This window comes from Oryzias latipes, chromosome 9, assembly GCF_053564925.1.
Source record: "Oryzias latipes strain Hd-rR chromosome 9, Olatipes_Hd-rR_3.1".
NCBI lineage: Eukaryota > Metazoa > Chordata > Actinopteri > Beloniformes > Adrianichthyidae > Oryzias > Oryzias latipes.
The window spans coordinates 14,282,693-14,297,843 of NC_136245.1; the positions used below are offsets into that span (position 1 = coordinate 14,282,693).

The window sequence follows — 15,151 nt, forward strand, 5'->3', positions numbered from 1 at the left end:
CCATGGAAACCACTGAAGATCACAAATCATTGAAGAAAAAAGGTTCAGAGCACTGTCTAGTGGGTCTAGATGACCCAACTCCCAATGTTAAAGTGCCAAGGATAGCACAAGGGATAAAGGAGACAAAAGAGCCAGTGACTTGAAGAAAGAACAAACAGATTATCAAGGGTATAAACTCCTAAATAAAATTTACAACAATAATAGCTATGATATTGACATTATCTAAATTACATTATTAGCTTTAAAAACACTTTTGTCCAGCCATAGCTTATATATAGTATGTATTTATAACCCAAGTCTATTTTACAATAGTGTCAAGTGATGGATGGTTTAAAACTGCAGTTTCTCACACATTTTAACAAACAAATAACCAAACCCAAATAGCTTAGCTTTATTATATTAATTTGTATATTTTAATGACAGGTGCTCTTATTGTGAAAAGCAGGCTACTAAAAAAATTGGAAATCGGTGGTGCAGAAACTACAGTGATTATCTGTTCTTTCTTGATATTCAACCATTAATTAAAAAAGAAAGAATCATATAAATTGATAGCATTTATAAAGTACAGTTAATATCACAAAGTCCTATCACAGCAGTGATAGGACTTTAGAAATGCCCTTGTATCACAAAACAATCAATGAAACATCGTGTGAACTGAAAATGATTGTGTGTGGCGGTTGCTGCCCTCTTCCTGTCGTGCTCACACATCTCCTCACGATCAGCTCATACTGCACTGAAATATGTCCACCCTGGTGCTTTGTTCTTTTGGTCACCAAAGAAAAAACCTAATTTCCAAGCTTTTACTTTGTAAACCTGCACATTTCTGCTGCACATCACGATGCTTATGCCTACAGGAACGAGATTATACAAGTATCACAGAGTACGACATTTGGGGAGTAGTAGCTTTCTTACTATTCTATGCAGCTTGTTATATAGCTTGTTGATAAGCACAGCCTGTATTTGAAGAAGATGGATCAGACAAAGGTACTGTGGGTAGATAAACAGTAACCATGATTACATTTCACAGCTTCTGTGACTGAACTGGCTAAACAGGCACTGATGTAGGTATTTGGCTGATAATCTGTTGTATGTAAGAAAGGTTGAAAAAAGGTGCAAGAAAGAAAAATGAGGATGTCCTTGATAAGTCTCTGTGGAAGATAAACAGGAAAATTTGGCATGCTTTACAGAAACTTTTTTTTTTACTGCAAATGTAAAAAGACAACAATTCCTTATGGAATACAAGAAAATAATAATTTTGCATTTGATTATATTGCTGTGAAAAGCAGGCTACACAGTGGGTCAGGCTCCTCCTGTTTGGACAGGGTACTGTGTTTGTGCTCCACCAGAGTGTGGGGCTTGTGTGCACTTCAGCTCTGCAGTGTCAGACTGTCCTGTCGGCTCCGGAGCGCTTCCGCACGACCTTTTCCTCGCTGACCTGATCCACTGCCAGGGTCTCCAGCTCTGTGTGCACTGGGGCCAAGGGAGGAGCTCCATGAGGGATGCGGTGGGCCACCCCCACATGAGCCCTGTGCTGACGGTCCCGGGCCGGGCTGTGACGGGGACTGGGCGAGGCACCAAGTGGGGGGATGGGGGAGCGGTCAGAGGTGATGGGCGGGATGACAGCAGGCCGCTCGCGCACCACCTGCAGTTCAGGAGACTCTCTCCCTGCCTGAAGGAAGGGTGTGGGGTCGGGCATGGCTTCGACCGTCTCCCGAAGCACCACCCGCCTGCCGTCTGAGCCGAGGCGGTAAACTTCAGTCAGCTCTGAGTGGAGGGGCTGGGAAAGGCTCTTCTTCATGCGCCGACGGGGAGTTTCAGGCTGCCTGTCTTTAGAAGGAGGAGGGGTGGGCTTGTATGAGGTGACAGGACTCACATTAGGACTGGCCTCAGAGGAGCTACCTGCTAAAAGCTTTTTCTTGGTGGCGTGAAGCTGGGAGGTGAGGTAAGCAATGGTGCTTGCTCTCTGCTCCAGCTCTCCAGACAGAACAGCCAGCTTGTGGCTCTTCATCTTCAGCTCTTCCAAGTATTTCTTCTCCCTCTCCTTAATGGTGTTTTCTAGGACGGAAATCATGGCATTCTTTTGCTCAAGGTCCCTGAGTAGCTCCGTGTTCTCCTCCTCTTTCTTCTTGAGCTGTGTCTCAAGCTCTTCACATCGCCTTTGCAGTTCCAGGCATTTGATCTCACCGTCGTCTGTGAGGAGTGAAAAACAAAACACAAAGAAGCTGTATAAAACCTTTATTGCAAAACGAAAAACTTAAAGTCCCGCTCCATTCATCTTTTGAGGTATTGTAAAAATGTTCCTAGTGCTCTTTTAATTATTATTGTTGTTTTTATCCCAAATCCAAAAACCTGTGTCGTTTCATAGGACATAGTTTCTGCAGAGTAGCAGTAGTTCATTAGAAATTTACCTTTGAGTTTTGGTTTGGAATAAGCCTAACCTCATTTCCCATCATCCCTTTGTTTACTCTCTAGCTTACAGCCCATCACAATGCCAAGCTAACATTAGCGGTGCAGCAAAAATGGTGAGCAATATTGGAGCTATTCAGCTGTGTAGCTTTGAGCCAGATGCAAGCTTCAATGAAGAAAATGAAGTCGTCCATGGATCTATTTGTCTGCTAGTGGATGCATCCAAATGGAGCAGAGCAGGGCGTTTGTGGCCCACCAACTGTAACATTACAGGCTTTTTTCCCCACAGCATTTTTGCAACTGCTCCTGATTAACACTGATTTGAATGAAGAAATACTTAGAAATGCAATTTTAAACTTAATTTTCTTTATATAGGTCTTTTACCATAAGAAATGCCACAAGAACACGTTAGAAACCATAAAAAACATAATTTTCATTGGAGTAGGTCTTTAAATAAAACATCTGTAGTAAATTAGACAGACAGCATGACGGCTGGCACAGACAACATGAACCTTTAGAGACTCATCTGCAGCGGTCAGATGGCTCCAGACTCAAATTACAGCTCGAGAAGATATAGCCTAGCTGTCGTCTGACCTCCATCACTGTTGTCCTCTCCTCCCACACAGCCCAAAACATGTGCAAGCAGAATGGAATAAATGATTAATAATACAATTAATAATAATAAACTAATAATACATTTTTATTATTATTATTATTACTATTATTATTATCATTATGATTATTATTGAGTGTGTAAATGATTAAAAGATTAGCGTTATATTACTCTCATTCACCAATTCATGCATGAATTCATTTCTTGTCTTTTTCTTTCACAGGGCAGGGCTGGTGCATTTTCAGTGCAGCCAGAGCAGCTGCACTTAGCAGGTTGGAGGCTGCGCATTAGTGCTGTGACTCCTAATCTCATTTCCTGCTCTCCAGTCTCTGAGATGTCCCAGGCTAACATGATGGAGTCCAGACATGAGATATGAGGGTTTAACCAAATCAATCCAGAAAAGCTTTGTTCAACAACAAACACATATCCTAAAACACACATATTTGAAATCTTGGGACATAAACACTCGAGGTGTTTCAAAGCCCAATGCAGGAGGAATAAATGCAGCCAAAAACACAGCATTCGAACAAAAACAAAGCTCTTAGGGTGCAGAAGGAGGTAATGAGGGCCTTGCAACTTGCTGGACAAACCTGATCCAGAATTATTATGAGGCTCTTAGCCTCTCACTTTGGTGTGAGTGCCCTAATTCCCATCAGAAAGCATTCACACATGTACATAAAAGCAGCCAGACAGGTGTGTCATAACATGGTGACAACTTACTCGAGGGATCAGAGCTTCTCACAGTAAGTTCGTAGGTCAGGTCTGAAGAAACAGATAAAAAACAAACAGAATGTTAATGAGAGCTCTTTATTGTTTAGAATCAATCAAACTAAGACAAATTTTGAATTTTCAAAAATAAAGCAGCTAATTAATGGTTAAAGCATCACTCCCAGATTTCAGATCTTCACATTAGAGGATTTGTTTGATTACTAAGTGATCTTAAACAGCCCGATTACGTTTAGTACCACAGGACTAAGAACAGTTATAGTTTTTGTTGACTTTTAGTACCGCATACTTTGTTTTACAATTGTTCTTGTTTTTCGGTGCAGAGTTACTGTTGCTTTAATGGAGCTGTGAAGCAAGGTCGTGCAGCCGCTCACCTGTGCACTGCTGCTGGAGCCTACGGATCTCTGCATGCAGCCCCTTCAGTGTGTTAGCATGGTCCTGCTGGAGGAAGAGCAGGTTTTTCTGTGCACTGTGCAGCTGGTTTTCCAGTGTGACATTTGCAGATGCCATAGTGATTTTAGAGGAGGAACCACAACAGCAACCTTCACACAGAGGAGAGACAAAAAGGACGACAATGAAACAAAAGTACTCTTTCATTCTCAACAAGGAGTTATTTGGCACAAACAAAGTCCACCGTGTTAACAAACACAACAAAGCGCTTTACAGTCACAGACCCATTCACACAGTCACACACACATTCACACACCGGTGGCGGCTCTGCTGCCGAACACTGGCGCCAACCTTCCACCGGAGGCAGGGTGGGGTTCAGTGTCTTGCCCAAGGACACTTCGACACATGGGTGTGCAAGGTGGGAATTGAACCTACAATCTTATGATCATGGGTCGACCGCCCCGTCTTTAATAATGTCTAACTATGACTCTGTGGTAGCTTCAGCCATCCTTTATGCAGTGGTCTGCTGGAGCAGCGGAAGCTCGGAGAGAGACAGGAAGAGACTGAACAAGCTGGTCAGACGGGCCGGCTCTGTCCTGGACTGCTTCCTGGACTCCATCGAGGAGGTGGGTGAGAGGAGGATGTTAGCCAAGATGACATCAATCATGGACAACCCCTCTCACCCATTGTATCAGACTGTTTCAGACCTCAGCAGCTCCTTCAGTGGCAGACTGCTGTACCCACGATGCAAAAAGGAACGCTACCGCAGGTCCTTCATCCCAGCTGCCATCAGGCTGTTCAACCTCAGCCTAAGCAAATAGTTTTCATAGTTTTAGTTTTAGTTTTTTTATTCCACTGTACAAAAAATGTAAATTACAGATGACTCTATATTCCTGCACATCTCTTTCCCTGTTCATTATTTCAGAACACTGTTATTTTTGTAAATATTCTTTCTAAAATGTATATTTTGTTAATTACTGTCTGTACATACTTGTGCCAAACTCCATGCTACTGTGACAAGGAAATTTCCCATTCGTGGGATTAATAAAAAAAATCTAATCTAATCTAATTTAAAACAGGGTTCAGCAAAATGAGGATAAAAGGTTTGATGTATTGTCATAGTGGTTTGTTGTTAGAATAAATTTGAACTCATATTCTTATCTTATGCCTCATGGATAAGAGGCCAGGTTCTTCAGGGATAATTGCAAGTACATCTGCTGTTTTAGGATCTTTTTTGGCACAGGATATATTTTATTTTTGTATGTGCTGCTGTCAAAAGAAAAATAATAAAACTAACACTGTCATAATTTTAATTGTTTAAAAGCTATATTTTATAAAGTAATGGCATAATGGCCACAGAATATAAGAAAAGTGTGCTTTTCTAGACCATGAGGTTGGACCTTGTGGCTCTTGCTGGGTTTTAGTCTGTAAGAAACAGGATTTATTGGCTATTTTAGTGTTAAAGGTTGTTGATCCTTGGTTTGAAAAGAAAGTGAGTTATGAAAAAAATGCTGGAATGCTAAAGGAAACATTTTAAAGAAGCAGAAGTGTAGTGACTTAATGCTAAGCAATACAAAAAAAAAAATCCAAAATCTAACTATAAAAGAATCAGAGGGTTGACATAAAGCTAAATAAAAATCTTTTAATTTAAAATATGAGAAAATATTCTATTTAAGTATTATACTTTGAGTAATTGTTGTATTAATTTTAAGTTTAATAGAACATATACATTCATTTTAAAATGATCAAAAATTTAATTTCTGCCATGGAACTGTGCTTAGTAGTGATTACATTCAATGAGATATATATATATACACACTTTTTTATTTATTTTTATTTTGAAAAAAAGAAGGCTAACTTTTAAACCTCTAAGTAATTTGGATTCTTGATTGATGAAAATGACTTTGTGTATCTTGAAAATCTCAATGTCATGCCAGGTTAAAAAGTAAAAAGCACAATTTTGATAATGAAGTCATAAAGGGTTAAACATGTTGACACTGGGTGTGGCAAGTTTAGAGAATCTCTTGATAAGTTGCTTTGCTTTCCTGCCTCTTCTTTGCCTTCTGTCAATTTTCTGGCCTTTTTTACCAACAACTTTTATTTCCTGTCATACATGAGGAAAGCATTGGCAGGGCATTGATTCCAGAGAACAAATACAAAACAAATGCTAACGTGCAATGTGTGTAATGTGCAAAACATCCCACAGCTTCTCATGGTTACATCATCACCTCACCATGAATAATAAATCACCTGACTGGACGTGCTAATTAGTTTCAACAGGTCTCAGAATGTTTTCATTGAGTTTTAGAGGAGCAAAAGAAAAGCCCTCTACCACCAAAACACAGGCTAGTAATCATCTATACTGTGTGTGTCATAAAGGCTAAGGAGATAATCTATTTTTGATGAGCAACATGGAGTCCTTCCGGTAAACCCTGCTCGCTGAGCACATCTCCCATCCCAGCGCTTTCCTGGAATAGCTCAGGAAGCTTTTGCACATCACAAAGAGATGACCACAGCCAATTCTCATATCAGAGTGGCTCCTGCAGCAAATTCATGAGGGTCAGGAGGAAGGGAGGAGTTCAGGGAAGTGAAGGTCCACAGTGTCAATCTGGTGTCATCTGAGGTGGTCCTTTCATTATTCCCTTTAGCCACGCTCAGAGAATATAAATAATCAATGAACTGCAGCAGCACAGAAGCTTGATATGAGTCTTCTAACCCAGGACCGAAGAAAAGCAGCACTTTCTGCAATGAAGCTCCACCTTTGCACGCAAATACCATAGTCTCAAAATCTTAAACATGCATATATAATTTTTTTTTTTTTAAAAAGACGTCTCCAACCCAGAAACTTCAACAGCAGGTTTCCAGAACCAGAAGCAACAACACGAACCATAGAGGCAAACCCCCCACTTCCAAAGCCAACCAAACAGGACAGGAAGGCTCGACGGTTCCTCCACCACAGACCCCCAACTTCAGCACCTGCATTGCGGACAGCATCCATAAATAAAAACCAAGCGGGCCCTGCCAGGAGGCGCCAGAGGTTCAACTCTCCTCACAGACAGAACTACAGCTTCATATGAGACTCCATAAGACTCACAACCATATTAAATCAAATACAAAATAACGTTTTGTAGGTGACTTCAAGAATGCGGTCACTGCATTGTTTGGGCTCATCAGAAATGCCGTCCTTGTAGTCAGCTGGCCTCATTTTAAGAAAACAAAAACAAGCTCATCATCAGGCAGCAACAAAGCCACTTCCTTTACAACAATCTCCCACATTATTCCCACCAACAACGGAACCCATAAACAAGAATATTTATGCGCGTTGTAAGAATTATTGACGCGCAAACGAGGCTTAGTTTGTTTATTTCAAAATTAAATCTCACAGAAATGCGCAACATCTAACATCTACCGCAATGTTGTCATTGGTTTGCTTAATTTTAAAGCAGAAACATTGTAAGAGTTACAAGTCTAAATGAAACAAATCCACCTGCTCAACTGATAAATTCATATTAATAATGAAATACGTAAATTATTCAGATTGATTTGTTATATTTCTCAATGAAAGATTGAGCGTTTATGCGTCGCTATTTATTGATGTAGCATAGCGAGATAGCAGCAGTAGCCGGCACAGCGCCTTAATCTTGTTCAATGGAATGCCTACCTTCAGCTAATGACTCACGGTCGTGGGTTAGCTCGTGAACACTGTTAATTTTCGCTTCATAAAGAAGCTCCGCCGGCTCAGACAAGTCCAGCTAGATAACCATGTCGATGATGCTGACAGGGCTTCGCTTAGGATGGGTGAGAGCGGAGGGTGGCGGTGTCAGTTCGCTATCATCTCCCTGAGCTACGAGACAAAATAAAGCGATGCATCTTGGGAAATCAGAGGAATGCGGTATACTGTAAAACAGCTACATGTTCGGAGTTATGGTTTTGATCAGGTTTAATGTTACACTTTTACCTTTAAATTGCCCAAACATACAATTAAACAAATGTTTTATTAACCGGAACGAATGGAAATAGTTGTCAAGGGCGTGCGGCCTTTTTGCAGGTTTCGGCGTCATCACCATGGCAACAGAAGTCGCCCATGCTTATCAGTTACACATTTTTGCCCTCTAGCGATTATAAATAATTGTTGCAATACAGCGGTGACTAATTGTAGTTTTGTCGTCTTGCTCCATATGCTTAGGCTGATCAAAATAATCCTAAAATTAAACAAAGGAGAAAAAAAAGGAAAATTGAGATTTCAGTGATTAAAAGTAAAATTACAAAGGGAAGGCGTACCACTGGTAGACACTAGAGGGCAGTGTTACATTTAATTTTGACAGAAAAAGTTTGGAACTCTCCTTTTTGCACTATGTTGTTTGTTCTTTTGAAATATTTAATAAGTCATAACCAGGTCATTAGTCAGTCCATTTCAAAACTTGCATTGTAAAACTAGTATTTTGCGTTGCCTATTACAAGTTGGATGACTTTAACTAGTATTAAAAGTAACGCTTCTCTTATTTGAGTAAACCTTCTGTTCTCAAGCTTAACCAACCACTAGAATGGATTTTAACTTTTGTGATTTATCTGTTCCACAAAAAAACAATTGTTTATACTTTAAGTTTATGTGTCTGGAGCTACCTGAGCCTGGAAATTAGAGGCCCTTTTTTATTTCTGACATAAAAAATAACTGAAACTTGGCTAGAGTGCCTCTTGATACAGCTACTGTGTAAAGTGATACAAACTCCAAACAAAACCCACCATTTCCTTTCCTGGCCTGAGAATAAGTCTGCCATGTATAAGAGGAACATATTTTGTGAAATAAATGGAATCATTCTTTATCTCTATTGCTTCTTTTTTCTGAAGCGATCCCAAATGCCTGCCCAAAAGATTTAGCCAATTAAATTTCGGACAGACAGCCAGAAAGAGGTTGAAGAAAAAAAACCTCAGCAGGATTTAATCTCTTACAAGTGATTATTCTTATGCACACACAGCTTCAAATATCATCATGGCAATAAATTACTAATGGAATTAAATAGGCTGATGAAATCACCAAAACTCCCTGTACCATATATGTGACTCAAGTTATGTTAGTTATTGTGTGCATGAAGTTCAGAGATGCCCACCAACAAAGACACTCTCACAATCTGAAAAAAAGAAATATATATATATATATATATATATATATATATATATATATATATATATATATATATATATATATATATATATATATATATATATATATATATATATATATATATATATATATATATATATATATATATATATATAATTTATTGCCATGATGAACAATGGAATGAGTTCAGCACTGAGTGATTGAATTCAGATGGTGGCAAGAGTGCTGGATAGAGTTAAAACACCTTACTACGATGGAAAAGCAATAAGAGTGACCTATAAAGTGTTTCTTAAAAATTCCTGGCACCTAACAGACATAACAGACTTTAAAAAATGAATTTATACCATTCTGAAAATGTGCCTCATTGGTGTTGATGCTGGACTACAAACAGATAGTGGTCCACATTGTAGACTCACACATGCTATGTGTGCTGTCTCAAATGGAGCTGTTTCACTGCCCCTGCTCTGACAAGAAGCCAGAAGAAACACTTTTCAGGTTGTAATATTTATACTGTTATTATACTGATGTTGGCAAGAAAAGTGCCTCTAAAACTCAGAAAACCTCGTTTAATTTTCCACCACCTTTTTTATTACTGGTCTGCCTACAGAAAAGCAGTCATTGTTGTATCAGTTACAGTGTAGAACTAAATCCAACTTTCTGCTACTGTGAACAATAGTTGGTCAGTAGATACTGAATCTGGATGACATAAGAAACTTTTATTGAAAATTGAAATCAGGATTATTTTGTTTATAATTTTTATTGTTGATTTGAAAGTTTGCCTTTTGCTTTGCCATGCTCTAATTGTTGAATTCTTCTTTTCATCTTCAGCTTTTTTAAGGATGTAGTGGTGCTCACTTCAATAATTTAGTAGTTTGGGGGTAAATATATTTTTTCAACAGTTAAATATTTAATAGGCCATTGGGGGCAAGGCAATCCCAGAACACGATGCTCCCAACCCTATGCTGGAATGTGACATAAAGTTCTCAGAATAACATTCTGGATACCCCTTGCCAGCACATATATAAATATATTTTTGGACATATCCGTTTCCCTTTTAACTTTATCACAGAATCTTAAAATTTATATGGAGTAATGTTTTATTTTTTTAATGAAGCTCCTCTAAAAATACTTTTTTAAACCCGTTACAAACTTATTATTTTTTGGCTTTCTAGACTCCAAAATCACATCAACGATCAGAGATGAGGTCAAAAGAAAGTAAGTTACAAGGAAATGTTCACTTGATGGTAAATTGGCAAATCTGTACATTTGTTTCTCATAGTGTTGTGGAGATGCTCAATAAATTTTTTTACTGGACTCCTGTTATGAAACTTCCTCTTTTCTGCCAAATTTCTCAATGTGCTTTATTTAATTGATTGTGATTTTGATGTAAAACTTTGTTTTTTTTCTTTGTTCTTTAAATAAATATTGCTGTCAATTATTTTTGGTCTCCAACAGAGTTTATAGAGTTAGTGTCTCTACCATTTGTCCATACGGAAAAGCCTTTTCTTAGAACTATTTTTGACAGCTCATTATAATGAGACTTGAGTCTCTCACATTTTGCACACATTTAAATCCTCATTCTGTTTGGTGGAAAATGAAACTCCTGCTTGAGTGACTTCATTTAGCTGCCAATCGTTCACAGAAAATGTACAACATACTTTCCGGTAGCAAGCAAACATTAAAAGGGGTCACTGGAAAATTTAGGGGTTCAATACACTAAATAATGATTTAAATTAAGTCAATTAAATTAACAATCAACTAAACTGACACAGTTTTGTATGCCAAAATGTTTGAGGTAATATTACCTGACCCGCAGAAAACTACATTTAGGCCCTGATGGACAGCCCTGCAGAGTTTTAACACAGCCTCTGCCAAAATGTCTCTGTTTATTCTGTAATGAGGCTGCACTGCAGGAAACCATGCTTTCTTTGCAGAACTTTACAAATTTATTTTAACACAGTCCATGGAGAGCAGACACTTGCTACAGGTCCAAAATGACACTTTATTTACAAGTGACTAATGAAGCACTAAAATTAAACTTTGAAGTGGCTGCAGCTTAATGCTCCAGATTGTTGAGGTTTCACTGGAAGGTAAATCTTGCTTTTAGGTTTGGCAGCTTTTTCCAAAGGCCTTTGCATTGAAAGCAATATAATCAAAGAAAAACAGTCAAATAGATTGCCTGTTGTCTCAAAAACAAACATGACTAATGCTTTAGAAAGGGTTGCATAAAGGGTCCTAGTATTACTCAACAGTCTTTTGGTGAACATTAATCTTTTCTTCTGTAGTGAAAGTAGGTGTTAAAAGTGTGCAGTGATGTACAGCAGCACTGAAGCACTACACGTGAGATGGTAAAAATATGTGTTAAATCCAGCTTTTGAAGAATTATTCTGTTAATACTTGGAAAAGCATTAATGCAAACATCATTTATTATTTATTAATACGTTTAGTACTGACTAAATGAATTGAAATTTAGTCAATACATTACTTATTTTATAAGATTTAACTTTTCTTTTTTTTAAACAGTAAAATTGCACAAACAAGTTTTTCTTTCATCTGAAATGATGCCAAATCACAGTGATGTGGTAAAAACTGTGAGAAAAATACTTGATGTAGTATGGTGGCAATTGTGCAGTTGCTAACAGCTCATCCAAATGTATCATCCATAATATTTCAGTTTGTGGTGATTTTTGACACAATGAAAAAGCAGATGTTTGTGGTTTATCTAAATTCTGTTTTTGGCAGTAGGTATCCTCATGCACTTCCATAGGAACAAAACTGAGCTCAGCTGATAAGACTGTGTGCTCACCTCTGTTTGTGCTGACTACACTGTTCACGTGATCATGATTTGGTCTTGAACCAACAGCAAAGGACAAACACTCAAGCATTTTCTGGACTCAAATCACAAATACTCTGATCTCTGGAGTGGACCTCCTCATTCTGACTCTGCAGTACTTAATTCAATGCTCTAAGATGAAGCTGGAGAATTCTGTTGTTTGATTGTCAAGATCTAAAAGCGTGAATGTTTTGCTGGCTTTTGAATTTCTCCTTTGGGAGATTAATAAAGTTTATATCTATCTATCTATCTATCTATCTATCTATCTATCTATCTATCTATCTATCTATCTATCTATCTATCTATCTATCTATCTATCTATCTTTTCTCCTTTGACTCGTTCTGAAACAAAATCTGTATAATAAGGATCTGAAAAGAATGGATGATCGGCAATGTGGTTTTTCTAAAATTTAAACGGTTTTAGCTCTATAGTGTGAGTGGACCGTATTTGGAAGGTGCATGAAAAGAAAACACAAGTCAGCTAATTGTTAAAAAATACTGGCAGATATATTTCTTTCCCCATAGTGAGCACTGATGCTGGTTCAAAAGGTGAGAAAGCAGAGATGGAAAACAAACAAAAAACGTTTTATTTGATGCCTATTTTGCTTCCTTCCATGGTTCAAAAACATGCTTCATTCATTAACTGATGGTTCTAAATTGTCCCTAGGTGTGAGTGTGTGTGGTTGTGGCCCTGTGATGAACTGGTAAAAGAGTGTGCCCTGCATTTGCCCAGCAGTGGCTGGAATAAATTCAAGCAACTTTGTGAGCTCAAAAGGGTTTTAGTGGAAGACGGATGGATATTTGTCACACTTTAAATGTTACCCTAACTTTTGTGGCTTTTGAGTCGCAAAAATGATCCACAACTTGACCTGAAGATATATTAAAAAATGAAAAGATAATAACAAACATATAGATCATTTGTATTTTTTCTACTGATAACAATGATAAAAAGTTGTTGTTTTGGTGTAGTTTCCTACAAGTCACACATTTGGATATTGTTTGTGAAATCATTATTGTGGAAAAAGTATAAAAAGCCAAACACTTGTTTGACTTGAGAAGATGGTTTGAGCACCATTACATGGCTATCTAAAAAGCGGAAGCAAAAAGAGGAAAACTACAGCAGTTTGTGGGAAAACAAGGTGGTCGTTAGTCCTCACATAATTAGGAAGTCCAGAAATGTGAGTAACAGTTTTGTTCTCATTCAGTGCTTTCATGTATGGTGTGAGTGTTACACTCTGCCTAACCCTTGAGAAATAAAGGCCAGGACAAAGGAGTAAAAACAGCTTTAAATTCATAAGAAAACACAAACATCTGCGATTTACTAACATGTAAATACAGATTTCAAACCATTGGAGAGAAAATTGAGGGACAGAAGGGAAAACAAGTCCATCAGCATCTTTGGACTAAAACAATCATTTGAATATTAAGGTGGAGAGAAATGTTTATTCCATGCACTCACTAACATGGAAATCTTAAACTCTTTATTGAGAAATTGAACAGACAGCATTTTAATTTTCATTTGGAAATTTGCTACAAAGCTGAACCTCTAGGACGAACAGCATTGAGAATGAGACCATTAAGATGTAAAATATCAGTTTTTTCTGCTTTCAGCAATAACCTCATTTGTGCAAGTTAATCTTTACAGAATATGTAGTTAAGGCATGAGACAAATGCTGTTAACAAACACATGTTGCTGTTTCCTTCTCTCAGATATGGATCTCAAAGCCTGGGTGAACTCCAAACGCCTCAGGTCCACTGCAGTCCTGTTGGGCTACTCATCCCTTTGTGTGAGATTCCAAATAAAACAGTGCTGCTTTGCCAAGCAAAGCCCACTACAGAGCCATTTTTCCACATTCTGTGTGGCCAGGCAAAATACAAGGAAGCCATTTAGCCAGGTTTTTCAGTAAACACCAGATAAGTCAAATACATGAAAGGCCTAATTAGACCTCTCCTAGAAGACTCTCACTGTGAAAGAAAATGAAAAACTTCCCCTCATCCTAACTTTCTTTGAGCAACAAGGCTGTTTCAGGGTATAAAGAGTCCAAGTCTGAAAGAAAACTTTCTGGCGTTCATTTCTTCCCACCATGTCAGTCAGACACATTTCCTTCAGACTGATAACATCCTGTTTTACTGTGTCTGTCCAAATCCCATGCAGGGATTTCTGCTTCAGGTTCTGTGTTGATTTGAATTCAATCTCTTCTAGGGAGATTACTGACTCATATGCAATTGGGCATGTGACTCGCGTTCTGGAAAGTGCTAAACGTGGGTTCTTAAATGCACATTTAGCCCACTACCATCTGGACCAGGACCACTACTAAAGGACAGCTTACTTACGGCCTGAGCCACATCAGCAATAATTACCAAATGTTGAAGTGGTGCAAATCTTGCTCCAGGCTTTTTCTTTCACAACTCTATTCTGATATGTGAAAGACTTGGTGACTTGTAATTTGGGCCAGGCACAAACCATAATTATTAATTTCTCCTTCATGATCAATTTTCAAATTTTCAGGACTTCTATGAATTAAAAAGTACGCCATCCATACGTCACTACCAAATTGGAGTGCCTGACTGATTAAAGTTCAACCTACTTTAACTTTCAATGTGTGTTCAATGGCTGCATGGAATTATTTGGTGTCAGAGGTTAGAGAAGAGAATGCGCTATCTGGTATTGAATTAGCTTTTGCGTTTATGACTACAACTTGAACTGCTGTGTTGCGGTGTGCAGCGGGCTGGCCGCGCTTGGGGGGCGACGGTTGGCTGGGGAGGGCGGGGATCAATCTGCCAACCCTTTGGTTGTTGGACAACCTGCTCTACCACCTGAGCTAAACTGCTGCCCTATATAGTGTTTTTCTACCTCCCGCAAAGGCCCAAGGCGCTTTACAGTCACAGACCCAGTCACCCATTCACACACACATTCACACACTGGTGCAGTTTTTTTTAAAATATTTGTTTTACTTTTTTAATTGTAGTTTTGATCTTTAAATGTTATGCGTCCAGTTATTTGTGGATATCTGCAAATTTTGATTGTCAGGCAATTGTTCCATAAACTTTACCAAGACAC

At 38.4% G+C, this 15,151-nt stretch overlaps 1 protein-coding gene across 1 annotated transcript; it reads right to left on the minus strand.

Annotated features, from left to right (window-relative positions):
- Positions 1–377: 377 nt before the first annotated feature.
- ccdc92 (coiled-coil domain containing 92) lies at positions 378–8,210 on the minus strand. The gene is made up of 5 exons (XM_020706143.3): positions 8,094–8,210; positions 7,797–7,979; positions 4,120–4,287; positions 3,740–3,781; positions 378–2,190 (listed from the first exon to the last, which is right to left on the minus strand). The coding sequence occupies exons 3-5, from the start codon at positions 4,253–4,255 to the stop codon at positions 1,382–1,384; spliced, it is 987 nt and encodes a 328-aa protein (XP_020561802.1). The 5' UTR covers positions 4,256–4,287; positions 7,797–7,979; positions 8,094–8,210; the 3' UTR covers positions 378–1,381.
- Positions 8,211–15,151: the final 6,941 nt, after the last annotated feature.

Coding starts and splice junctions, on each gene's coding strand:
- ccdc92 (XM_020706143.3), bottom strand. CDS start 4,255: ATGGCATCTGCAAATGTCACACTGGAAAACCAGCTGCACAGTGCACAG. Junction 3,782..4,119: donor GCTCCAGCAGCAGTGCACAG/GTGAGCGGCTGC, acceptor CTGTTTCTTCAG/ACCTGACCTACGAACTTACT. Junction 2,191..3,739: donor GAGAAGCTCTGATCCCTCGA/GTAAGTTGTCAC, acceptor CACTCCTCACAG/ACGACGGTGAGATCAAATGC.